Below are 27,969 nucleotides of genomic sequence, written 5' to 3' on the forward strand. Positions count from 1 at the left end.
CATTTTCAGCGTGAAATCTCACGAACTCTCTTTCCTCTCTCTCTCTCTCTCTCTCTAAAATGAAGCTCCAGCCTTCTCTTTTAGATTTCGGGCCAATTTTGACCCGATTTGACGATCTGAAATCGCCATGAGGTTTGTGGGATCATTCCTTTCAAGGTTGTATGAGCTGATCATTGGGTTGTGAGGTTTGGAAAACATCCCAAAATCAGGGTAAGTGAGTTATTTTGGGATTTTCTTAAGGAATGTTGTTATTTGGAGCCTAGGAAATAGTAAATAAGTATTTTCCTTAAGATTGAAGTTAATTGGAATTTATTTTAATTAAGTTAGAATGTTTGGATTTAGGGTCTAGGTGAACGTTGTGGGTATCAGTTCGGGGATCCTACAGGCGTAGTTTAAAGTCAGGTAAGGGGGAAATTTATATATTAAATCAGGTTTTTCATGAATTAAATTAAATTATATGTTATTTAAGTATATATATTTATATGTGAGTTTAAAATGTCAGCCATGAAATTTATGTTTTCTGAGCCTAGGATTGTTTATATAATTATGTATATGTAAAAATAAATGAATGAAAGTGAAAAGGTATTTTTCTAAGGAAGTAAGTAAGGAATGAAATGTATTTTTGGTATATAAATGTTAATTATGGGCTGGCTTATTTTTGTAAGAAATAGGTATGAATTTTACTGCTAAAATTGTGTGGCATAAGATTCTGTGCAGATATATGTTAGATATATGAGATGCAGGTTAAGTAAGTAAAGCTTATGAATAAAATATGATATGGACAATGATGCTTGTGTATGTTAAATGCAACCATGTAAATGTAAGACAGCTGAAAGACAACCATGTTAACAGATCTAGCACGCTTTTGTGTAAACTAACTGATAACAGTTAAAAGGAGTTGTGTTAGCAGATTCTAGCACATTTCTATGTGGAAACTAACTGATGATGGCTAAAGACCAGCTGTAGTATGAAGGAATGAAATGAAAATGTTATGCAACGAAATGATAATGGAGTGACGATGCAATGAAATGAAATGTGAAATGTGAACGATACGAATGGGAAAGAGTCACTTAAAGTAAAACGAAATGCAAAGTTAAGTTATGAAAATGAATGAATGTGTATGAATGTATAATGACAGAAAAGAATGATGTATTACGATATTATAAGTATGTATGTATGTAAAACATGTTACGATTGGGCAAGGCGAACTCTTCGCTTGAGGGCTTGCTGAGAAAGGCGAGTGCACTAGTAACTTCATATATGGCAGTAGCTGCATAACGTACTAGGGCAGAGGGAACCTATTTGTATGGATGGGTAGATTTCCCTATCCTTAGGGCCTTTGTTGGTAAACTATTGTTGAATGCGTAAGTACGAGATTAATCTAACACTTAAGGGCTTACTGAGTAAGGTAAGTGTACTAGTATGCTTTAGTTGTGACCTTAGGGTTACCTATGTATCAGAATAGAGGAGTGCTACTTGTATGGGCAGGTAATCACCCCTATTCTTGAGTAATCTTGTGGGTTAAATCTTTGCATATGGTTGTTTAGGCTCAGAAAATGATTTCAGAGTTATGTTAATGATTTACAGATGTAATTAAAATGATATCTATTTATCTCATGTTGGCCACACGCTGTTTTAATATGTATGTTTCTTCCCTTACTGAGACGTGTCTCACCCAAATATAAATGTTTCTTTTTCAGGACATCCTTGAGATCGGGCTTAGGAAGCTCGAGGGTATTTAGCATTTTTTAGGACTATAAAAGAAAGGGTATATGTAGATACTATTTTGGGGATGTAAATATGTAAATGTTTATGTTTTATATCTTTATGTTTTAAGTTTGTGGAGAAAAGAATGTTTGTGAACATACTAGAATGTTATCGAGTATGTATCTATGGAAATGCAGGTGATGGTTGGTTTTTATGAATTTATAGGTAGAAAATAGAAAACTCTGGTATTACGATATTATGGTCTATGTTGTATGAAAATTATATTTATGTTTTCCGCTACCTATGTACAATATAAATTATGATTTATCAAGATATTATTAGGTATAACGCACCGGACCCAGGTTTAGGGGTTTAGGGCGTTATATTTTGGTATCAGAGCAATGATTTTGGGATTTGAGGATTTATGAAATGATTTATATCAGAGTATAGGAAATAGTTAGGATAAGGAATACTAGATGAATAGGTTAGGTATTAAGAAATAGGTTTGGTGTAGGGAAGTATAGGATCTTGTTTTGTGATCTGGAGGCGAAATTACGTCGACGATTCCCTGTAATTTTTCTGAAGCAGTCGACGGCCTCAGAAAAGCTACCGTAAACCTTAGATGTTTTTGTTTCTGAATTGTGAGACTGGTCCTTATATAAAGATTTTGGATTTTATTTAATGATTATGTTATTTGAAGTTATGATATGGAAATTTTATCTCTTCTCTATCCTATTTTCAGGATGGATTCTGGAGATGAGAATGTAGAGGCTGAAGGAAGGGAGGATTCAGTGACCTCTAGCGAGGAGGAAATAGATACCTCTAAGGTATTGCGGGGTATCATTCGTTAGGTTAAAGCAGAAATGAAGAAGGATCCAAAGGAACAGAATTGTCCACCTACAGGACAGGGTTGCAGTATTAAGGAATTTATGAGGATGAACCCTCCAGCCTTTACGGGAGGACCAGATCCAGTGGCAGTAGAGAACTGGGTACAAGAGATAGAAGAGATCATGGCTGTACTCGACTACACAGACGAGCAGAAGGTCCGTTATGCTGCATTTAAAATAACAGGAGAGGTGACGCGTTGGTGGCTTTCTATGAAGCTGCTAGAGGATCAGAGGGTCGTAAAGATAGCTCTTACCTGGGAGAGGTTTAAGGAGTTTTTCTTTGACAGGTACTTTCCTTCGTCTGTCAGAGAGGAGAAGATTGAGGAGTTCACCAATTTGACCCAGGGAAATATGACGGTTGCGGAGTATGCGGCTAAATTTATGGAACTGTCGCGTTTCGCTCCATTTCTGGTCCCAAATGAAGCAAGGAATGCCAGGACATTTTCGAATTGAGAGTAAAGCACACCTTATTTTCAAATGGATCATCCATGGGACTCCCAATCCTATGTGGAAACACCTTGTGAGGATGTCAAGATCCTTACCTGACATCATACACTACTTGAGCAAGACACATGAAAAAATTAATATCACTCGATAATCCAATCGAATTTGAGAAGAAACCACACCCAACATGTAACGCCCCATCCTGGTCCACCCATCCTACTCTCCGCATCCCTTCACGGGTTGCGACGCAGGGGGGCGGGCCTTATCAGACTTATGACTGGTCCCACAGACCAATACGTGTACTTTTCAGTGTGTTTTACCCTCACTCACACACTTCCTAAGAAAACTTTCGGGAAGGTCACTCATCCCAAGATTACTCTAAGTCAAGCACGCTTAACCATGAAGTTCTTATGGGAAGGGTTCTCGAAAAGAAAATGCACCTTGTTGATATGAGTAGTAACATCTAATCCTTTAAGCCTTTCATCCACGAGGTATCACACAACATTATAACTAATGGCCAAAAAAGGTGAACGTCAAAGCCTTTGGATTAAGAGTAGCATGCGAACTCATTCTCAAATGAATCATTTGTGGGGCTTCCAAACTTATGCGGAAGTCCAAGACACTACTTGAGGATGTCAAAAAATTGCCCCTAAACTCTCCTTAGGGTGCTCACTTAATACCCAAAAGGATATTGGGAAAGTAGGCTGCTTACCTAGTATTTCCCCAAAAGTAATGTCTTTGGAGCATTTCTCATTCTAATATGAGCAACCACTGGGGATCTAATGATCGTTCATCTTAAGTTTGAAAACTTCATCATAAGTACTATTTAGATCATTTACAACATTATAGAGATGTGTCGAATTTATCCACATGATCTCTTGATAGGGCTCCAAACGAGTTGAGCCGAGCTGAGCTTCAACATGCTCATGCTCGACTTGGTGAAGTTAAAACTCAGATCGGTTCAAGCTCAAAAAGTTGGGCTCGATTTCAGCTTAAGATTAAAAATATTGACTCGGGCTCGGTTCAAGTTCGGGCTAAAATTTTATAAATGACCTAATAATAATAGTTTCATCCACATATGTTGTTTGGTCAAAATTTATGCCTTTTCTTCTTGAGTGATTAGACTATTGGTCTCTTGGGATTGGACCAACTTAATGAGCATATTAACAAGCTTATTACCAAACTCTTTAACAAGCCCATTCGAGCCAATTTTCAAGCTACTCATGAGTTGAAATGAGTCGAGCCCGGCCATGCTCATGCTCGACTCATTTACAAATTGAGCCTAAAATTTTGGCTTGAGACTCACTCATTTAGATAATAAATGAATCCGAACAAGTTCTTACCAAGTTGAATTTCTGAGCCACTCGTGAGGCGGCTTGGTTCGTTTGCAGTCCTATCTCTTCATACTCAAATTCATGGAAATCAAAGTTCCCTCCAAGTTATAATAACACATCGAAACCATATGTAACGATCTTAAGACTCTACCTTACGTTTGGTTACTCACTCATTTAGATAATAAATGAATCCAAACAAATTCTTACTGAGCTGAACTTCCAAGTCGCTCATGAGGCGGCTTGGTTCATTTGCAGCCCTATCTCTTCATACTCAAATTCATGTTAATCAAAGTCCCCTCCAAGTTATAATAATACAACAAAACCATATGTAATGGTCATAAGACTCTACCCTACGTTTGGTTCACAAAATATTAATTTTTAAAAATACGTTAGTTATAATAAATTAATTACAATTAATTATACAAAAAAATATATATATGGAGTTACTATAAAGCTAATAATAATGTAAATTTTTTTATGAACTCATAATATAAAATAGATAGAGAATAGTTATTCTCCAATTTTGTCCTAGAAATATCTATATTTTTTAATATATTTCAAATAAAATAATGATAAACATATGAAAAAATGATTAATATATATTTTAAATAATTACTATATTTTACCTTATTTTTAAAAATAATTATTCGGCCGGAGCACCGTTAGTCGTTTGTGACATTCGTTTCGCGAAAAGCCGAAGCAGCGTTTCTCTCCCACGCTCGCGCGTTAATAGACTTCCGCGTTTTCCCTCAAGAGTGACACTAAACACGGGAGGGGACCATTTGCCAACCCCACACCCCATGCTCATCTTCCTTTCCTAGCTCCCTTCTTCTTCTTCTGGTTCCCTCTGATCTTCGTCTTTCTTCTCAAGATTTTCTACTGCTTGATCTCTCCTTCCATGTTTATAAGATCTCTTCGGTCCTCTCCTCCCCACCCCTTCTGCGCATTTCGTTCCTTCACCGTCTCTGGGGAATCCTGTCCCTAGAAAAATGTCGCACGGCGACACGATGCCCCTGAATTCCTCGCAGTCGGACATTGACGAGATCGAGAACCTCATCAATGCCAGCGTCCAATCAGGCCCTGCCACGGTGCTTCCCGCCGGTCCCCCTAGCCCTCAACGTGCCTCGATCCCCGTCTCCTCATCCCCTTTCATCCCCTCCAACATACCCCCACCGGCCTATCAGAAGCCTCCCACTGTTCCTGTCCCTGCTCCTCCCCCTTTGCCAGCGCCGGAGATCCGATCTAGCTCCGGCCCCAGCATCACCGCCACCGGATTTGGGCCGCCCCCGAACACGTTGACGGAGCCTGTATGGGACACCGTCAAGAGGGATTTGTCTAGAATTGTGAGCAATTTGAAGCTCGTGGTGTTCCCCAACCCGTTTCGTGAGGACCCGGACAAAGCTTTGAGGGATTGGGATCTTTGGGGGCCTTTCTTCTTCATTGTCTTTCTCGGCCTTACCTTGTCGTGGTCCGCGTCCGTGAAGAAGGTAGTGTGTCAAATTTTGTTTAATTTGGTTATAAATAAGATTCTTTGTTCTCTCAGGTGGTTGATGGTTTCTTGGTTTGAATTGTGATCTGCTAATTGGCGATTTTTGATTTTTGAGTAAATAGTTGTGGATATGCTTGTTTGTTAGTAGTCTATTCTGATCTTGTGATTATTGAACATTCGTTGGTAATTGATGAAACGCATGAATAAACTCGTGCTTCTAAGGTTAAGGGTATGTCTCAAATGAAATTACCGTTTGGGTACTGCTATCATGTAAAGGATAAAATTATGATGCTGTGCTTTTGAGTTCTGGAGGCTGCTTCCGCATTTTGATTTTTGGCTAAGCGTCTCCTTAAGTTAGAAGTTTCATATAGCGCTGCAGATGTATATTTGACCAAGAAACTGCTTTGATAATGGTGGCCTGAGTGAGTGATATAGTTTACAACAAAGGTTGAGTTGAAAATTTTTATTGTTCATTTTAGCTAAAATAAGATGTAAAATTATTTCTTTCATGTGTAAATTATGAAAAAAATATTCTACTTCCAATCCAATTCCCAACTTGGCTTATTATGGTGGGCCATGTCAACCAGGCAGCAATAAGGACAACAACAATGCATTTAAATCTCATTAGATAGGGTTAGCTATGTGAATATTTTTTTCACCATTTTGTTCGATCTAAGACAACATCCTGTCCAATTCTCTCTTACGGTCTAACGGACCAAAACACTTAAAATACACAAAATAACCTGAATTAATGAAAATTCTAAAAGAAGCAGAATTTTTCCAAACTAAAATAAAAATCTTATTTTCTAAAGCTATAGCAATATAAGCATCTAAAGTTCCCCATTGGTGGTCCTCCATCATTTAGTCTTTGCCTTGGTATTCAATTTTATGTTTAGGTTACTTGGTTTTTGTTGAACAACTTATTAAAATAGTTTCAACACATTTCTTTTGTATTGTCTTTTTTTATAATCGCACTGTTGTTGTCTCTTTCATACAGTTGAATGTCAACTGAGTACAAATGAAACTATTTATAGGCTGTTAGATATCAGATATATACTCTCCATGAAATCTACAAAAAAAGAGAAGGAAAAAAATCAGAGCTGTTACCATAAAAATCTCTCATCCTAAAATTTAAGACAGTGAACCATTTCTCTTTCCATTCTTCTGAAAATTTCAACTCCTTAAAAGTCATTGCATTTCTCTCTCTACGGGCTAGGGAGCACTTCGCTTGAGGAATGGATTCTAAAGGATTTTATCTATTTTTTCCCCTCATCTTACAGAGAAGAGTGATTGCATACATTTATGTTTTTATCCCATACTCTTTGGTGCTAAATGGGGTCCTTGTTTTTGACTGAGCAGCAGGTTTATATTAGGTATCCAAATGGGTGACTTTGGAAGAACAATGAATAAATTATCTACTTGGAGGATGGAGGATATGACTATGTGACAGGAGGAAATTGATGATATTGGGGTGGTAGTAGTTTGATTCTTCCAATCCGAGAAGAGTGACTAGAATGAATGTATACTTTAAAGTTTTTAGTGTCACCAGCGCTTTATAGCATTAAATAGGATCCTCTTCATTGATTGAGTAGCAGTTTTTTTTTAATAAATAAATAAATAAATTTACCAAATTATGAATGAGTGTGGAAGAATGGTAACTAAGTTATCTGATTGGAGGGTGGATATGAGTATGTGAAACAAGGGATGATATTGGGACGTCAACATTTTGATTCTTCCGATGCTCTTGAGCTAAAGAGGGATATTGTGGAATAGTCTGGACAGGCTTCAGGATGACAGGATGACTTTGCGGTGACAGAAGCAAGAAGGGTGATGGAGGTAAATGAATGTTTTTCTGTTTTTTTGTGATCATCACTTTGTGGTCTTAAATAGCTTTCTCAGTTTTGACCAAGCAGCGTGTCTTTGTTAGTTTCCCAAATGGATGATTTTAAAAGAATGGTAAACAAGTCTACTTAGAGGGTGGAGGATATGAGAAAGTGGGGAACTGATGCTATTGGGATGGTAGCAGTTTGAGGATGTCGTGGGATAAAATCTGGATGGACTGTGGAGGGAGAGAAATAGAAGATCCTTTGAAGGATCAGCTACTCCACTGAATATAATCAAAGACAGATGGACTGGCAGTTTGGAATTATTTCTAGTTTGAATAGTGGGTTGTACATGATAATTCTGTTGACTTTTTTGAAACCCTTTATATTGGGTGATTTCTCTTTTGGCACTGTGAACATAACCCTTGGTGCCGTTTAATGAATTATCTCTCTGCTGTTAAAAAAAAAAAAAATCCATATGGGCTGTCAAGTTGCTTTGTGCTTTCTGATTTGGACACTTAGTAGTTAGTGGGATAGGTGTTCCAAGTAAAAAATAATTTTTTGGAGATGTGTTGGATTTAATTGTGGGTAACGCCTGTTGAATTTATGGTTATTTATGCCAAGAAGGTGTCAGGCCATGTTTGAATGGATTCTAGATTTATATAGTGGGTGGTCCACTCTGCTAATTTTAAGAGTGTCAATTGTTTCTTGCACTCAGCATTTTTAAGCAGGCAACAGTTTTGCAATTGTTCCCATCTGTGCAGCTTATTGGAATGATTTGGTCAGCGAGACTGAGGACGGTTCTATAACATGTTGCTGTTGTTAAGCTATAATTATTGTCTTGCAAACGTGGTTTTTTTTTTTTTTAGCATACATTGTTGTGGTTTTTGCAAACTTAAATGGCAAAGGCATGGGATTGTTTTGAGTTTTTTTACTGGAATTATGGTTAAGCATATGGCCTTCACTCTTAGTTTTTGGTGGAAACTGTTAGATTACTACTTTACCCAAAAGCTAAAGTTGTTAGGTTGTGGGCTAACAATGTTTATCAAGCTTTAACACTCCCCCACACATGAGGCCTGACAGAACGTGGAGAGATAAAGCACAAATAGATAATACCCATTAAAGGGAATGCAATAATTTTCTTTTTAGACACCACATACTAAATACGGACAACAATACTAAAATCTAGGACCTCCTGGCAACGAACTCTATTACCATATTAGATTACCACTTCAAAGCTTAAGCTGTTAGGTTATGGGCCAACAACGTGAAAGTACGGTGCACTCCCAAGAGAAGGGTGAATTGGGTATTTAAAATTTATTACGCGGAAGCTTGACTTATTTTAAACCTTTTTAACTAGTCTCAATCACAATCTCAATCACCACACAATAACTAATCAGCAACTTGCTATACCAATAAGCAATCCTATATATATATATATGGAATTTAAAAACAGAGTCTGAATTTTACCTTTAGCAAGTTCGACAATCAACTCTGAATTCCAACAATGAACAAGTATATTCTTAAAACAAGATTCAATAATTTTAATCAAGTGAGTATCCTTCTTATATCTGAACAATCACACAACTAAAATAATTTTACCTCAGCCAACCAAATTAAATTCAGAGTTTCAGCAATTAAAAAATTTCCAATCGAAAACTTAAACCATACAAAGCATTCACAATCTGATTTAATTAATCAAAGTGATCCAAATCCAAACTCAGCATTCAATAGATTTTCCCAATAAATTTAAAACATACACAGTAGTTAATAAGTGCAGAAATTAAAGAGAATTTGGGAAAGAAGATTGAACACACGGATTTTTTATAAGGTTCGGCTTCCCATCTACGTCCTTACCCCATCAACTTGCTGTGAGGATTTTCCTTACCCAGTCCGTTCAATAGGTGGAGCAACCTCTTTCCGTTGGAAGGTGGAGACCCCTCTCTAGCAAGAACACCCTCTCGCTAGACAACAACTCTATCCCCGAGTTGTCAGATTGCAAAACAGCAAATCAATTGTTCGTACAAGTAGATTACTCTCACGACAAAGTAGATTTTGTACAAAGATAAGATCACTATATACTCTAAACAGCAATTTGCAATGAAGCTCAATAATAAATCAAAGAAATTCTGATTTGTATGAATGAGAATTTCAGAAGAAAGAATCAGGGAAACAAATTAGAGCTTAAGGATTAAGCACAACAACTTTTCAAGAAGAACTCAAAGTATAATTGTGAGTATATTGTGTGTATTGGTGCCCTAATGCGAATATAATGACCCTTATATAGTTTAGGAAGAAATCTTACCATTTTTCCCAAGTTTGGAAACCATATCTTGTAATTTTGGAAAGAAATCAGCGCAGTTCGTAAGTTTAAAACACAGACTTCAGTCACTTGAACCATACGTTCAGTCGCCTGATCCATTTAAAATAAGCGCTCCAAAACTGATAGTAGTAGTTCAGTCGCTTGAACTTGTGAGTTCAATTGCCTGAACCTGTTTTGATTTCTTTTTACATTGCCAGTAGTAGTTTAGTTGTCTGAGCAATTTGCCTCAGTTGCCTAAACACTATGTAACTCAGTGTTTTTCCATATTTTGATTCCAACACAATTGTTTGTATTTACTTTGAAAAGAATTTTGGACTTTATAAAAGTATTTTCCAAGTTAATGAACAGGTCTCTAAGTCCAATATATATTCCTAAGAGCTTCATAAACAAATTTGAAGTTTTAGAGTACTTACATAAGACTCTAAGAACATTTAAATACATGTAAATCCTAAGTCTTCATGTAGTATTATTGCTTTAACTCTGTCAAATCTTGATCAATACTTCAATAAGCTTGAATTCTTCATGACTTGTGAATTTAAGTTGAGCTTTTGTCAATCTTCACCAGGTTTATCCATTGTGCTTGTAAGAAATATAATACCTGAAATTAATCTTGAAAACTCAATTAGTATCCTTAGTTTGTTATCATCAAAATGAGATTAAGCGTTGTTAGGCCAACACAACATATATTAAGCTTTAGCAAAATCCATTGGTTTTTTTGGCATGCTTATCTAATTTTCTTTTGTTCTTATGAATGGGAGTTTGAGTAGGTTCTTCAAAAACTTTGGAAGTGTCACTTGGGAATTGCTTATGGTCCTTTCCTATTTTATTATGCTAGGTGAAGCTTTTCATATGATATTATGACTTTATGAGTGAGGAGATTAGTGGTCTGATGGGCAGTTTTGAGCTTAGTCTAAAAATAGCTCTTTTTTCCCTTGTGTGATTTGAACTTTTATATTTTTTTCATTCGCTACTGAGAATAAGTAGATACACCTTGCAATGCTATGACACCTTTGAATTACTTTTGTTGATACAAATAAAAGGTGGAAGGAAAGTGGGAGGTTGATTATTGGGGTGTTCTTAAAATATATATTCTATGTGAAATCGATTGTGTTCATTTTTGGCTCTCTGTTGAAAGCACCATATATGCTAAGAGAATCTAGGTATCGATTTGTGGTGGGATGTTGGAAGAAACTTGCTTATGGAAATTAAGGGTCTGTTTGGTGTCGTTTTTATTTTTTGTTTTTCATTTTCTTTTCTGTTCAATGAAGAAATATAGTATGAAAACTTGTTTGTCTATGGTCCAGTTTTCTCTACCTGATATTGATTTTCAGTTGTTTTCAGGAAGACTAAAAACCAGATTATGGTTTTCAGTTATTTTGGCTACCTGTTGCTAGAATACTTTAATATTCAGAATTAATTTTTATAGATTAAATCATTCATTTATACATTGTTTTTTATCAAAATTAGAAGAAAATGACCATATGAATTAAAAATATAATTAGAATAAAAGGATTCAACTTTTTTTTTAATTCTAATAAAAAATTGTAGACACCCCAATTTGTCCGGGGTTTATATAACAAAATCTATCAAATTTTTATTTCATAAAAAAAAATACAACAAAAGTGAAATACAGGGAAAAATTCTAAATACAACGGAGTTTTATATTAAAATGAACAAAAATATATATAAATACAAAAAATTTAAAAAAGGGAAGGAGTCTAGATGCTCCAAATCCATGTTGCACCTACTACACACACGCACAAAGAAAACAGTTAGGAAATCAACAATAAAGAAATTGGTTGGCATAATCAATGCTCCCAAATTTGTAAAATGGAAATTTTCTAAGGGATAGAAGAGTAGGCCGGTGAGAAATCAGTAATAAAGAATTGGTTGGCTGGTTAAATTTAAATGCCATGATTAATGCTCCCAAGCTTATAAATAAAGGCTTTCAGAAGCAAACAAAAGGAAGAAATTGAGTACATCAATGCTGCAGTAGGAGCGCACATTGCTATTGTTGCCATTATTGCTACCGGTGGTAGCGACTGTGGCAACAACAACAGTTGTTGCTACATCTACCTCGTTCGTGGCCCCACACTGCCTACCAACTTTGTGTTGATGAATTATTGTCGTGGGGTGTGCATGTCTTGCCGGGGGATTTTACTTTCACACCACCAATGCATGGTTGTTGTTGTGGCTTTAGTGTGGTAAAGGACAACGTCGTTTGCCAGTCTGTCTTCCATTTTGCAAAATTTTTAAATATATAATTATTGTCCTTTTTTTCATCTCACCGATTAGTCTGATTTTTAGAAGGAAAAAAAAAAAGGGAGGACACACACGGAATTTTAGAGAGAGAATCCATGAGTAAAGAGAAGTCTGCGAGATTTGAGATAGCATGCGAGATTTGAGATAGTAGAACGAGAGCCAAGAAAAGTAAAAGGGATGGAGAAATTTATCTGAAAACTTGATTCAAGTTTTGAATTTGGATGCAAGGAAAAATTTGAAGCCTTTTTGTTCATCCTTTCTGGTTCTAACCTACAAAATAAGGAGAAACGAGTGAGCTGAGTGAAATTGAAAATTATAAAAAATGAGAAGAGTAGAGAAAGAAATATGCTAGAACAAGAGAAATATAGGAAAAATTTTTATTTTTTTATTTTTAAAGGGAGGAGAAGAAAAGACCAATCGCAAAACCGCTGCCACAGCTCAACATCGCACCTCTCCGTCACTCCTATTGCTCCATTGCCGCAGCACACCACAATGTCCCAACAAAGGGCCTGGAATGGCAAATAATAATATTGGAATTCAAAAGAATCGTCACTGACATGTTTTTTACATAGGTGCGATTAGTTCACCTAATTACTGCCTTGTTGATTGGTCTCTAGACTAATCCTAAGTCAAAGAACCAGTAGTCTCAGTTTGCTTTTACCAGAGTTAGGATCGGGAATTCAGTTATGCGAGGGGAGGGTATCAGCATCACCTACACACCCATTCTAAGAACGGTACCTGATTAATCATGAATTATCCCTAAATAGAGTCTAATGGTTTTTGATTAACTCCTTAAAAACAAACAAACAAATAAATAAATAAATAAATAAATAAAAGTTAAAAGAAAAATGAAAATTACAGTGCGATTTAGGAATGTCTAATAAAACCTCCAAATGAGGGGATCTTGTTAGATAAACCCCCTTCATAGCTAATACAAGTGAGGTCTGAAATATCCCTTTGCCCTTTTTAAAATCATAGGGACGCACCCACACCAAAATAGAATTTACATATTTATATATAATAATAATAATAATAATAATAATAATAATAATAACAATAATAATAATCATAATCACACAAATTCATCAAATTTGAGCAAAAGGAGTGTTTGAAAGATTTTTAGGGTTTTTCCAAAAAATTCAAAGACCTTTTATTTTATTTTATTTATTTTTGGTTTTTTTTTTTTTGTTATCTAAGTCAAAATAACTCAAATATTTCTTTTGGGTTATTTTCCTGATTTTTTTATATATTTTTATTTTTTTGTACAAGAGAGAATCACGCACCAATACATATTACACACTTTCACATATAGTACACACACACACACACACACACACACATATATATATATATATATATATATATATATACACATTATATTATTACACACCTCACATATCTATGGTTATGATACATAAGTAGGTATATATAAATTACATGCTCTCATATATATATATATATATATATATATATATATAAATGATGGGTTAAAGATTAAATGACTGGTGATGAAGGAGATGTTGGTGTTGTATTAATGGGTGATGGTGATATAATAATAAATATAGGGGTGGGGTATAGTATAATACTAATTTAAAAAAAAAAAAAAAAAAAAAAAATCAAAGTTGATGGAGACTACTTATGAATTCGGTAGGAGAGAAAAATTGTGTGAGTAGAGAGAAGTCTACGAGATTTGAGATAGCAGAGCGAGAGCTGAGAAAAGTAAAAGGGATGGAGAAATTTATCTAAAAACTTGATTCAGGTTCTGAATCTGGATGCAAGGAAAAACTAGAAGCATTTTTGTTCATCCGTTCTTGTTCTGACCTGCAAAATAAGGAGAAAAGAGTGAGATGAGCGAAATTGAAAATTATAAAAAATGAGAAGAGCTGAGAGAGAAATCTGCTAGAACAAAAGAAAGAAATGATGAAATTTTTTTATTTTTTATTTTAAAAAAAGAGAGAAGAAAAGAACAATCGCAAAACCGCCGCCGCACCTCGACATCGCACCTCTGTGTCACTGCTGTTGCTCCACTGTCGCAGCACACCATCATATGCAGGTGGTGATCACTTCCCTTCGTCTGTCTCTCTCTCTCTCTCCCTCTCTCTCTTTCTCTCTTTTGCCAAATTGGTAAGTAGTCTCCATCAACTTTTTTATTATTATTATTTTAATTTTATACTATACCCCACCCCTTTATTTATTATTATATCACCATCACCCATTAATACAACACCAACACCTCCTTCATCACCGGTCATTTAATCTTTAACCCATCATATATATATATATATGTATGAGTGCATGTATTTTATATATACCTCTCCATATATGTATCATAACCATAAAAATGTGGGGTGTGTAATAATATATATATATATATATATATATATATATATATTAATGAGTATGTGTATTTGTATGGGTGTTGAGTTAATATATATATACATAAATATATGAACTCACACTTGTACATTTATGTATATACATACAAATACACACACTCATATATTTATGTATATATATATTAACTCAACACCCATACAAATACACATACTCATTAATATATATATATATATATATGTGTGTGTGTGTGTGTGTGTGTGGACTATATATAAAAGTGTGTAATATGTATTGGTATATATATATATATAACTGTTAGTGGGTACTATATGTGTATATATACATGTGTGTGTTGGCATATGTGTTTATGATATATTTGGTGTGTGAAATATATATATATAGCAATATGTGTGTGCGTGTGTGATTCTTTGTTATATAAAAAAAATCAGGAAAATAAACAAAAAAAAAAAATGAATTATTTTGACTCAGATAACAAAAAAATAAATAAAATAGCAAAAATAAATAAAATTAAAAAAAAATCTTTGAAAATTCTAGAGATTTGCATAAGGATGTTGAAAAAGTTAAACAAAAAAAAAATTATAATTTTGGGGAAAAAAACCTTAGAAATATTTCAAAGACTCTTTTTGCTCAAATTTGATGATTTTGTTTGATTATTATTATTGTTATTATCACTATATATAAATATGTAAATTTCTGTAACCCAGCAAATAAAGTACGTTACATAGTTTGTTTTAGGGATTTGCGACTTAACCATTCAGTGACTTTGGCACTAAGCGTTCCCAAAATGGGTAATATCTAGTCGAGTGAATTCAATAATAGACGCTTTTTGGCATTTTGACCTTTCTTCTCCTTTCAGGGCCTATCTGAAAGAGAACCTAGTACTTTATATAAATATGTAAATTCTATTTTGGTATGGGTGCGCCCCAATGATTTAACAAAGCGTAAAAAAGTATTTCAAACCTCACCTATGTTAGTTCTAAGGGGGGTTTATCTAACAAGATCCCCTCATTTGGAGGTCTTATTAGACATTTATAAATTGCGCTATGATTTTCAGTTTCCTTTTAATTTTTATTTGTTTATTATTTATTTTAAAGGAGTTAATTGAAGATCATTATATTCGATTTAGTGATAATTCATAATTGATTAGGTACCGTTCGTAAAACAGATGTGTAGGGGGTGTTGATACCTTCCCCTCGCATAGTTGAACTCTCGATCGAAATTATGATTAATGCAGACTAAGACAACTGGTTCCTTGGCCGATTAATCTAGAAGACCAATCAACAAATAGTAATTTGGTGATCTAACCGCATCTAGGAAAATAACAGGTTAGTGGCGATTCCACAAAATTTTCAACATTATTATTCCTCGTCATCTTGGGCCCCATTTTCGAGACGTTGCGACAAAAATAATAGAAGTTTTTTTTAAAAAAAATATTTCTCCTATTTTTCACACGTAAAGTGAATTATGAAGTATAAGAATTAAGTAAAACAATTATGATAAATTTTTGGGCAAAAGATACTCACCTCCCTTGAGGTTTTCCAAAAAGACAAGGTCATCCCTGGAGGTTTGAAAAATGCCACAAACCCCCCCTCACATTTAGATCCTTGGACACCCACACTCCCTTCCAAAAACAAATGCTTAACACCGTTAAAAAAAATTAATAGGACAAATTTGCCCTTCAAAAATCAGGGCTACTCGTTCACACACATACATGTTGTTCATCTACTGTTCATTGTGCACTGGCCACAACAGCAGCAGCACCCCTACCCCCAAGCTCTCCAACACCGAGTTCCACCCCCTATGTGTCAAGAACTCCCCCCACCATCGGGTGCAAACGCACTTTCTCCTGCGGACACCACTTCTCTATCAACCCTTCTCCTTTTCCTCCTCTGCAAAGTTCTTGGGCAGCATCGCTGTCTCGCCTATCACCATGTCCGGCCACAGGATCCATAAAAACGGTTAGCTGCAGTTCGCAAGGGAGGACTAGTGGGTATGGGCCAGTTCTAGGCGATGAGGTTGAAGGGTCTGGTGGAGTAGAAGCGAGGGAACTTGGCGGCGAGGGCACGTAGGACTTCGGACTTGAAGTCGTCGAAGGTGTTGATGATGATGGCAGTTGGGAGAGGCGAGATTCGAGGGGATGATCAACGGGAGGCTTTTGCGGTGAGGCGGTGGCGATGGTTGAGTAGCTGGTAGGCGGCGTTGGCGATCAGAGATAGCCGACCCCACTGTCTGTCTTGATTCCCAAAGAGCTGCTGACCAAATGAGGGAGTAGTCAAGCAGCGACTTCAGAGCTCTGCCGCCGAGAGCAGCGTCCTTGGCGATGAGAACCCGAAAAGAGAGTTTCTGTTGGGTTGGGTGTAGGAGTAGAGCATCAAGAACTCGGCGACAGGTCTGTTGGTTTTAAACATAGAAGCAAGCAGAGAAAAACAGAGGAAATTCTTGAGAAACCTCAACCCAATTGTTCACGGATTGATTTTATGGTTCTACTTTTTCATTTGACTTTAATCGCATACTTATATTATCACATTGAGACTCACAAATTCATTGATTGAAATACAACTTCCCAAAAACAGCTAACAATAGCAAACACTAATAATAGTAATCTAGAAAACTGAAGATTTTTTGGAAAACATAATTAACTTCAATTCTCCTCCTTAATTTGTTTTTCAGTAAGCATTGATCTGAAGAATTGAAACTTGTCACAAGGGAGTGCTTTTGTAAATATATTGGCAAGTTGTTCCTCTGATTTGCAGAACTTCAATGCAATTTCTACATTTGATTCCACTTCACGCAAGAAATGATATTTGATTGCAATATGTTTAGTTCTACTATGTTGGACAGGATTTTTGGCAATTGCTATAGCTGATTTATTATCACAGAAAACTTCCGCCCCCCCCCCCCCAAAAAAAAATCTTCAAGTATCCTTTGCAACCAAATGGCTTAGTTTGCACAACCTGCAGCTGCTACATACTCGGCTTCAGCAGTAGATTGTGCCACATTACTTTGCTTTCTCGAACTCCAGGAAAACATAGTAGATCCTAGGCTGAAACGATAGCCTGGAGTGCTCCTTAAATCATCACATGAACTTACCCAATCATTGTCTGTAAATCCCACCAGTTTTGTATTTGATGTTTTCTTATACCAAATACCAAAGCTGATAGTTCCTTGTAGGTGCCTCAGAATTCTCTTGGCTGTTCCAAGATGAATTTGTCTAGGACATTGCATAAATCTTGAAAGTAAACTAGTGGCATACTGGATATCTGGTCTGGTATTACACAGATACAACAAGCTTCCCACAAGACTTCTATAGATCAATGCATCCACTTTCTTTCCACCATCATCCTTTTTCAATTTCTCATTTGGAATTAATGGAATAGCCACTGATTTGCAACCTGCCATGTTGAACCTTCTTAAAAGATCTTCAGTGTACTTACTCTGAGAACGGAAAATTCCCTCAGCCTCTTGACTCACTTCCATGCCTAGGAAATAATACATATTTCCTAAGTCACTTATCTCAAAACTTGCCATCATGTCCCTTTTAAATTTTTCAATCATTTCAATGTTACTTCCTGTAAAAACCAGATCATCTACATAAAGGGATACAATGACTAGATCATCACTGTCTTGAGATTTTATGTACAGCGTAGGCTCACTTTTGCTCCTCCTGAAGCCTTGCTGAGAGAAATATTGATCAATTCTCCCATACCAGGCCCTTGGTGCCTGTTTTAATCCATACAAAGCCTTTTTCAGTTTATAGACTTTGCCTTCTTCCTTTTTAAATCCCTCGGGTTGATCCACAAAGACCTCTTCTTAGGAAGGCTGATCACATCTAATTGCAAAACTTTCCAACCTTTTTGGGCAGCAAGTGAAACCAAAGCTCTAATGGTGTCCATCCGTGCAACAGGAGCAAAAGTTTCATTGTAATCTATTCCATGTTGCCGCGCATACCCCTTAACAACCAACCTTGCTTTATGCTTCAAGATAGAGCCATCAGGATTTAGTTTAGTCTTATATATCCATTTTACTCCAATAACATCTTTATTTGCAGGTTAAAAAAGCAACTCCCAGGTTTCATTTTTCTCAATCATTCTGATTTCTTCTCTCATAGCTTTCTGCCAGACTTCCTCCTTTGAAGCTGCTGCAAAACTGTTTGGTTCAAGTGTAGAATATTTACAATGCTCATAGACTTCACTAAGAGGTCTTGTTCTTCTTATTGGTGATTCAGGAGTTGACTCTTCTTCACTGTCATCAGAAAACACTCGAGTAGCTCTAGAACTTTCTGTTTGAGTTTGCTGAGTATTACTTGCTTCAGTTTCAGCTTCTTCTTCTATCTCAGTTAATGGTTGAACTGATATCTCGACACTTTGTTGAACAACTTTCTCAGCTTCCCAGTCCCAAAATGCATCTTCACTGAATTTTACATCTCTGCTAACAATCAGTTTTCTAGTTTCCAAATTGTAAATTCAAAAACCCTTTGAAACTGAACTATAACCCAAAAATACACCCTTTTCAGCTTTCTCCTCTAGCTTGGTTCTTTTCTGGGATGGAATAGGAACATAACATATACACCCAAACACCCTTGAGAAACTTGCAGAGGGTTTTATTCCACTCCAAGCTTCATGAGGAGTCTGTTTCTCCACAGCTTTAGTTGGTAATCTATTCAGTAGAAACACAGCAGTGTTTACAGCTTCACCCCAAAATTCCTTGGATAGCTTCTTCTCATGCAACATGCTTCTAGCCATTTCCATTACAGTTCAATTTTTTCTCTCAGATACTCCATTCTGTTGAGGTGAGTTTGCCACAGACAACTGATGTTCTATGCCTTCCAATTCACAAAAAATTTTAAGTTCTCTTGAGTTATACTCACTGCCTTGATCACTTCTTATTGTTTTAATCTTATAGCCTGACTGTTTTTCAACTAACAGTTTGAACTTCTTAAAGGTTCCAAAGGCTTAAGATTTTTCTTGAAGAAAATAAACCCAAATCATTCTAGTAAAATCATCTATGAAAAGAATGAAATACCTGCTGTGATTGTGAGTTGAAGTCCTCATTGGTCCACATACATCAATATGGACTAGTTGCAGCTTTTCCTTGGCTCCCCAGCTGCTCTCTGATGGAAATGGATGTTTACGCTGTTTTCCAACCATGCATCCTTCACAGACTGGTGTCTCCTTTTCTAAGAGAGGTAGGTCTGTTATCATTTCCTTTTGATGCATTAATCTCAGTGAATTAAGATTGTAGTGGCCAAATCTTTGATGCCACAATCTGGTTTCATCCACAGTTGCCGCCATGGCTTTAGGAAAATTCCATTGAATAGGAAAGTTCCTACTTCTCCCCATTTTTATTTCAGCTAGCTCCACCTTATTCTTCTCATCATAAATTCTGCATAGGTTATTATCAAAACTTAAGGAGTACCCATTTTCCATCATTTGGCGCTTACACTCAATAAGTTTTGATCAAGAGATGGAACTAACAACACATCTTTGATAAACTTAGTACCTTTCTTGGTTGAGATGGCCACTGTCCCTTTGCCTTTAGCTTCAACAAGGTCACCATTTCCCATCTTTACCTTTGTTTTGACAGAAGAATCCAAAATGGAAAAAATAGCTTCACAGATGCCATATGATTGCTACATGCACTGTCTATAAACCAGAGTTTATCTTCTCGGGTGAGTGCTTGACATGCAAAGAATAAGTGCTCATTTTCCTCTTTTTTTTCTGAATAATTTGCTCACTGATTGTTCTTATATCTACAATCCTTTTCAATGTGCCCAAATTTTTTACAATTCCAACATTGTGGCTTCCCAGCATGATGACAATTTTTTTCTAAGTGGTTTGTCTTCTTGCAGATACCACAGGGAGGAAATTCACCCATCTTACCTTTCATCTTGCTTTCTTTTTAACATGATCAGAATTCTTGTAATCCTTTTGAGGCTTCTTTTTGTAATCTTTTACTTTTCTGTTTTTCAGATTCACTTTAGATTGAAATGCATACTCCAAGGAACCATCATTCCTTCTAGCCAATCTTTGTTCATGGGTTTGGAGAGATCCCATTAATTCAGTAACTGAAAGTGTTTGCAGGTCTTTAGACTCTTTAATGGCTGCTACTATATGATCATACTTCTCGGGTAAGCTAATCAAAATTTTTTGAACCATCCTTTGATGAGTCACCACTTCACCATGAGCACGCATTTGATTGACAATTTCTATTAATCTAGAACAATACTCTTTTATTTCTTCAGAGTCTTTCATTTTCAAAATTTCAAACTCTCCCCTTAAACTTTGAAGTTTGATGAGTTTTACCTTAGCATTTCCTTGAAATTTTGACTGCAGAATCTCCCATGCTCCCTTTGAAATATTGGTCCTCATCAATCTTGGAAAGATTGATTCAGAGACTGCCTGCTGTAGGATGAATAAAGCTCTTGCATCCTTGGTGCTTTCTTGCTTGCTTTGAGTTGAATCCGAGACTCCTTCTGCTGGTATTGTCACTCCTTTTTCCACAACATACCATAGATCTTCAGATAGGAAACAAGTCTTCGTTTTAATGCTCCAATAATCGTAGTTTTCACCACTGAAAATAGGAACTGATGTTGTTGCCCCAAAGGTAGCCATTTTCGACCCTCAGATGAACCTGGTTGCTCTGATACCAATTGTTGGTCTTAAACAAAGAAGCAAGCAGAGAAAAACAGAGGAAATTCTTGAGAAACCTCAACCCAATTGTTCACGGATTGATTTTATGGTTCTACCTTTTCATTTCACTTTAATCACGTACTTATACAATTACATTGAGACTCATAAATTCATTGATTGAAATACAACTTCCCAAAAACAGCTAACAATAGCAAACACTAATAATAGTAATCTAGAAAACTGAAGAGTTTCTGGAAAACATAAAAATTAACTTCAATAAGGTCAAAGAATGTGGCGGTGAGGTCATTGGGACCATCTTCAAGAGCTGCCCAAACTTTGAAAGATGAAATTTAACGCACTTGCAGCCCTCCTCCCAAATCAATGGTTCCATTTGCAAAACCTTCCCCTGTGATTCACACTGGCAAGAACTTAATCACTTCAGTGCAGAAATTTTTTTTAAAATTAGAAAGAAGAAGAAGGAGAGAGAGAGAGAGAGAGAGAGAGAGAGAGAGAATATGATTGCAGGGTGCATGGTGTGGTGGTGATGGTACCGGGTGGCCATTTGGTTAATGGAGAAGGAAGCTGGAATGGAGTCCAATGAGCTAATTTGCCCTATTAATTTTTGAACGACCAGCCTTGATTTTTGTAGGGCAAATTTGCCGTATTATTATTATTATATATTTTTTTGAAATGATGTTAAGCATTTGTTATTGAAAGGGGGTGTGAGTGTCCAATGATTCAAATGTAAGGGGAGATCTGTGGCGTTTTTCAAACCTTAGGGGAGATCCTTGTCTTTTGGGCAAACCTCTAGGGAGGTGTGTGTTTTTTGCCATAAATTTTTTATTATACTATTTTTAATTTGTGTTATTCTGCTTTATTATTTTAATCAATTGGTATTTGATTCAAGGACAAAAACAAGCATTTGTTCAATCACATTTTTAATTTGAAAGTATTGGCCAAATAAGTTGTTGGTTTTCAGTTTTTAATTTTTGTTTTTGGCTTTTAGTTTTCGTTTTTAGTTTTCATTTTTATAAATTTTTACCATGATACCAAACAGACCCTAAGGTTTTTTGTTAGAAGGTGGAAGGTAGATGTGCACACACTTCCAAGATTGTGCACACACAAAAGTAAAATAGCTTAAATATTAGTTTCAGTGGTGAGAGCAGAGTTTGTGGCAGCATTGAAGGCTATGGACAAGAAAGCAAGGTATGTCCATTATGGAATCATCTAGGTTGGAATTGATCCATTAGTAAGAAAGGGACATTCATAAAAATTTTTATGCTTCTGGAAATCATCTCAATCTGGTGCCTCTTCGTTAAAATCTGAAACTGGTCCATCTTCTAGCAGCATTGGTGCTCAGTCTTACCATTTAATATTGTTCCATCAACTTGTGCATAAGGGCCGGTGAACAAAGCTCCTGCGTATGCGGGATCTGGGAAGGGGCAGACCACAATGGGTTTATAGTATGCAACCTTACCTTATTTTTTCAAGAGACAGTTTCCACACCTTGAACCCGTGACCTCCAAGTCACATGAGGACAACTCAATCTTTGCACCAAGGCTCCATCAACTTGTGAATCCTATGTCTATTTGGTTGTGTCACAGGGAAGACATGTGAAACCATTATTCTGAATTAGTTGAACTTTCGAACCCATGCTAACAAAGCTGTTAGTCTTTAGCTTGACATGTCTCTGTATGTCCATATTAGAATAATATAAGTGTTTGCTGTGACCAGAATTAGATAATCAATCAGTGACGTGAAATTCTGGCAGGGATAGTCTTGGAGGAAGGTAATTTACTGCACCACTTGCTGGAATGTGACATGTGGACCAATTTTTTGTCACGATGTGCAGTACTTTTTTTTTTGTGATTCATTTCTTATTGAATTTACTTGCCTAAACCATTCCTTTTTTAAAATGTCTTCTCCATGGTTTAATATTGCTAGTTACTCTTTTAAAAGGAAAAAAAAAATGTTGCACGTGCCATTTATGTGTTTGCTTCTGACTATTCCTGATTCAATCCTTCATCCAAATGAGATATTATGCATATTTCCATTCTTGCAAAATTGGAAGAATGTAATTTTTTTTTTTTTCATGGAAAATAATTTTTTTGAGAAAAAAGAATTTACCAAGAAGATGAGGAATCCTCAAGAAACAAAAAAGAAAAAGAAATAGAAGAAACTACTAATACAGAAAGAAACCCAAGCCAAAAGAGCCAGCCAATCATGTTGAATATCAGAAAAATCCATATTGCCTAAACAAACACCTTGTAAGTTGTAATGGCCTCCCTTATGGATGCTAAAAACACCATTCGGTCCCCAACCAAATCCATATATGACCCATGATCTCAAAAAAAAAATCGGGTATTTAACCTAAATAACAGCAAAAGTAGAACATCGCCCCAAAATTCTGACATTTTTACACCTTTTGAAATTGAGATTATGAGTCATACGGTGAAATTATGAGAAAGGGTAATTGAGCATAGAATAAGATTATAAACAAATATTTGAGAAAATAAATTTGGTTTTATGCTTAAAATATCAACAACAAAAGCTATTTATCTTTTAAGAAATTTAATGGAAAGTTTAGGGAAAAGAAGAGGGTCTTGCATATAGTTTTTATTGACCTAGAGAAAGCTTATGATAGAGTACCTTGGGAAGTTCTTTGGTGGATCTTATAGAAAAAAAGGGAGTTTGTAGTAGATATACAGAGGTTATTAAGGATATGTATGCTAGAGTAGTGACTAGTGTTAGGACTGTAGGAGGTGGATCTAGAGATTTTCCAATCACAGTAGGTATACATCAAGGTTTTACTTTGAATCCTTATCTTTTTACTTTAGCAATTGATGAACTAACTAAGAATATCCAAAATGAGATCCCTTGGTATATGTTGTTTGCAGATGATATCGTGTTGATTGATGATAGAAGGAGCATAATGGAATCTAAACTAGAACTTTGGAGAGTCACATTAGAGTCTAAAGGATTTAGAATGAGTTGGAATAAAACAGAATATATGAATAGTAATTTCAGTAATGTAAGGAGTAGCAATAGAGAAAAGATTAAACTTGATAATCAAGAGATTAAAAGCAATGATAGATTTAGATATCTTGGATCTATCATTCAAGATGAAAGGGAAACTGATGAAGATGTAGTATGTAGAATTAAAACAAGATGGGTATAATAGAGGAGTGCGTTTAGTGTGTTGTGTGATCGTAGAATATCTTTAAAATTAAAAAGAAAGTTTTATAAGACGACTATAAGCCCAGCTATGCTTTATGGTTCAGAATGTTGAGCAACTAAAAAACATTTATAAAAAATAAAAGTTGCTAAGATGCGAATGTTAAGGTGGATGAGTGGTTTAACATTAAAAGATAGAGTAATAAATTAACATATACATAATAATTTAGGGATAGCATTGGTTGAAAACAAGACAAGGGAGGGGCGGCTTAGATGGTTTGAGCATTTGAAATGCACGCCTAATAGAGCACCTATAAGGAGAAGTGAGTTAGTTATTGTGTCTGACATGAAAAGGGGGTAGGGGTAGGCCTAAAATAAGTTGGAATGAGGTAGTGAAGAATGATTTAATAGTCTTTAATGTAGTAGAAGAAAATGCTCTTGATTGAGTGAATTGGCGGAAAAGGACTCATGTAGCCAACCCCACCTAGTGAGACTTAAGACTTCTTGTTTTTGTTATTGTTGTTGTTGTACAATCCCTTGATCCAATTCTTCTGAATACAAAGGTCTATCCATGGTCCAACTTCTTGTTCTACTTCAAAAGTGTCAATTGCAACTGGGGTTGATGGATTTGCAATGGAAGGAACGGTGATGGGTATGTTGGAGTCACAGCAGTGGTGGGTTGGCTCTGATACCAATGGATCCAGGACCTCTTGTCCTTGAACCAGGGGATAAATCCCTTATAGTAATATAATTGTAGGCCAAACATGCTTGGTAATCAAGCAAATATTTTAAGGAAACCTAATTAAAACAAAAATTCTACTTTCCAAATGGCTAGATATGTAAAATATTCTAACCTATGACCTGATAAAAATACCACCAGAAAATATCACGAAAATAGGAATAAAAGTTACAAAAATAACTTTAACCGACTCCCAATGTCTTTATCTTGCTTGTGCATGACCCATTTGATATTGTACCTGTTCTTGAACTAAATTTATTTATGCCTCTGAATTTTGATATAATTGGTATTTTCTTTTTCTTCTTTAGTTATTTTGTTAAATATATGTGATATTCATCCAATCCTATATGACAGGGATAAATCATCGTTTGATGTGAATATTCTTTTTCCCCCCTTTTCCGTTTTTGGCTTCTTTCAGGTGGTCTGACTAGTGCATTATACCTTGTTCATTGTTTATAGTAAATTTTATTTATTAGTCAAAAATTTGTAGAAGTGCTTCACTGACAGTTTTTGTGCTTTAAACACTTCCAGTCTGAGGTTTTTGCTGTTGCATTTGCGCTTTTGGCAGCTGGAGCTGTAATTCTTACATTGAACGTACTACTGCTGGTATGCCTCCCCCCCCCCCCCCCCCCAAACTCTCTCTCTCTCTCTCTCAAGCATGCACTCACTAACACACTCACCTTGAATGCTGTGAAATTTGAACAGCTATAGATGTTCCTGGCAATTTGAATTTTTTAAACACTGGTTTTTTATGTTTTTAGAGACTACACCGTCCATATTGGATGAATACACACACAATGACGATAACTGTTTAGATGATTATGCAGACACTGATGTTAATATTTCAGATGTCTAACTAGTTTCCTACACGTCAAACAGTGGTTTGCTGACAGGGATTTTCATGGTCATTGTTTCAGGGTGGCCACATAATATTTTTTCAGAGCCTGAGTCTTCTAGGTTACTGCTTATTCCCTCTGGCTGTTGGAGCACTTATCTGCATGTTGAAGGACAATGTTATAATTAAGGTGATTGTGGTTTTTGTGACATTGGCTTGGAGCTCTTGGGCTGCGTATCCATTCATGAGTTCAGCTGTCAATCCAAGGAGAAAAGCCCTCGCACTCTACCCTGTCTTACTCATGTATGTATCTGTTGGTTTTCTGATCATTGCTATTGATTAGTAAGTCAATTATGGCCATTATAGGAATTCCATCAGCAAAAGAAACTGGGATTGCTGGCATTCTACTTGTGATTATTATTTGCTTTCCATGTTGGAATTCCTGGGGTCCTTTTATATGTTTTTTTTTTTTCCCAATGCTGCAAGCTGACAAAATATGTTTTGAGACATAATGTGCAAATGGTTTATACAAGTTGTATGAAATATTTTACTGGAAATTGTATCTTGTGCTATGCTGTGCTGTGCCTTCAGGAAGTGGTCATTCAGTTGGGTCCCCGCCCATTTGGTGGGCAGGCTTGAGACCAGATGTTTTGGTTTGAGCTTGTTAACTTTTGATGGAGCTGCGTGTGTTAAAACCTCATGTGCATTTTGGATGAAGAGATCTTTACTTAATGGTTATATTGAGGAAGTACTGAGATCTGTTTCTTCTTTTTTAATATGAACTTCAGCTGGGCACCACTTTAGGTTAGGATCCTAACTTTGTGAGCAATGCAGGGGACGGTAGACCTGAACCACGAGACCCGCAGCATTTGAGAAAAAGAGAGGTTTGGGCCTGGACCACCGGGCGGTATGTTTCTTTCCAAACTATTAATTATTTTGGATCCTGGTTTGGTTGAGGCTTTGCCAAAGAATATATAGTTCACTGGGAAGATGTTTAACCTTCAAGAATATTTTGTGAGATTTGTCAATGCACCATTGTCCTTTGGCGCAGTGAAGATGCTGCAATATTTACCAAATGAATAGGTGAATTAAATTTTAGTAGGACCGGTTAGGCTTTTAGTTTATTTTAGTTTTTGAAAATGTTGACAAACGCTGGGAGTTTTCATTTTTAATTCTTGTTTCTCATTTCTTTTTTTTTTTTTTTTTATTTCATAACTTTTGCCCTAGATTTTGTGAAAAATTGGCTATGATTTCCAATGCTTCTGCATACTTTTATTAGGTGAACAACGATTAGCCCCTTTATGCTAGATTATTTAAGGAGCTGTTGGACATCACTATCAAAAATTAGAAACGAAAATTAAAAATCAAAAACAGAAATTAAAAGTTAGAAATCAGCAGTCTGTTTGATTAGTTTTTATACATTTAATATAAATTAAAATTTTAATTAAAAATACTCTTTGGCGTCTTTAAATCAAATAATATTATAAATAATATGTTTTTATAATCTATTTCTTCACTGTGGAGAAACAAAAGCAGAAAATAACATCATACCAACTAAAACCTAAGATATTCAAATAAGTTAGTTTTTGTTTTCTTAAGTTATAATAATTATTGTTTCTAGTGTCATGTGAAATGAAATTGTAACGTCCCAAACTCGAGAGTGGGGTCCGAGGTGTTATGTGTTCCATTCACTAATCTTTGATGCCATAAATATCATCCAAGCAACGAAATATAATTAAACATCCTCAAATAAAATATTAGAGTACTATATTACATGACCAAAAAGGGATTTCCATCTGTTCATATTACATAACTAGAATTTTAAAACAACATAAACTTAAAAACTTTAAGGTTCTTACAAACACTCGCACTATACTACGCTAACCAACCCTACCCTAAGCTCGCTAAGCTCAATCACGCGAAGGTCCTCAAAACTGAGTTGTATATTGGGGTGAGAGTCGTGAGACA

The 27,969-nt window shown here is 35.8% G+C and overlaps 1 protein-coding gene across 2 annotated transcripts; it reads left to right on the forward strand.

Annotated features, from left to right (window-relative positions):
• The first annotated feature begins 5,087 nt into the window (after positions 1-5,087).
• On the forward strand, positions 5,088-27,194 carry LOC131148476 (protein YIP4b-like). 2 transcript variants are annotated; one of them, XM_058098173.1, is made up of 4 exons: positions 5,135-5,859; positions 25,698-25,772; positions 26,084-26,304; positions 26,836-27,194. In XM_058098173.1, the coding sequence occupies exons 1-4, from the start codon at positions 5,362-5,364 to the stop codon at positions 26,843-26,845; spliced, it is 804 nt and encodes a 267-aa protein (XP_057954156.1). In that variant the 5' UTR covers positions 5,135-5,361; the 3' UTR covers positions 26,846-27,194. The 2 variants fall into 2 exon arrangements, with proteins under 2 accessions (XP_057954155.1, XP_057954156.1); XM_058098172.1 differs by lacking the exon at positions 26,836-27,194 and having other exon boundaries at positions 5,088-5,859; positions 26,084-26,558.
• The last annotated feature ends 775 nt before the right edge of the window (positions 27,195-27,969 follow it).

The sequence above is a fragment of the Malania oleifera genome, chromosome 2 (genome assembly GCF_029873635.1).
Source record: "Malania oleifera isolate guangnan ecotype guangnan chromosome 2, ASM2987363v1, whole genome shotgun sequence".
Lineage (NCBI taxonomy): Eukaryota > Viridiplantae > Streptophyta > Magnoliopsida > Santalales > Ximeniaceae > Malania > Malania oleifera.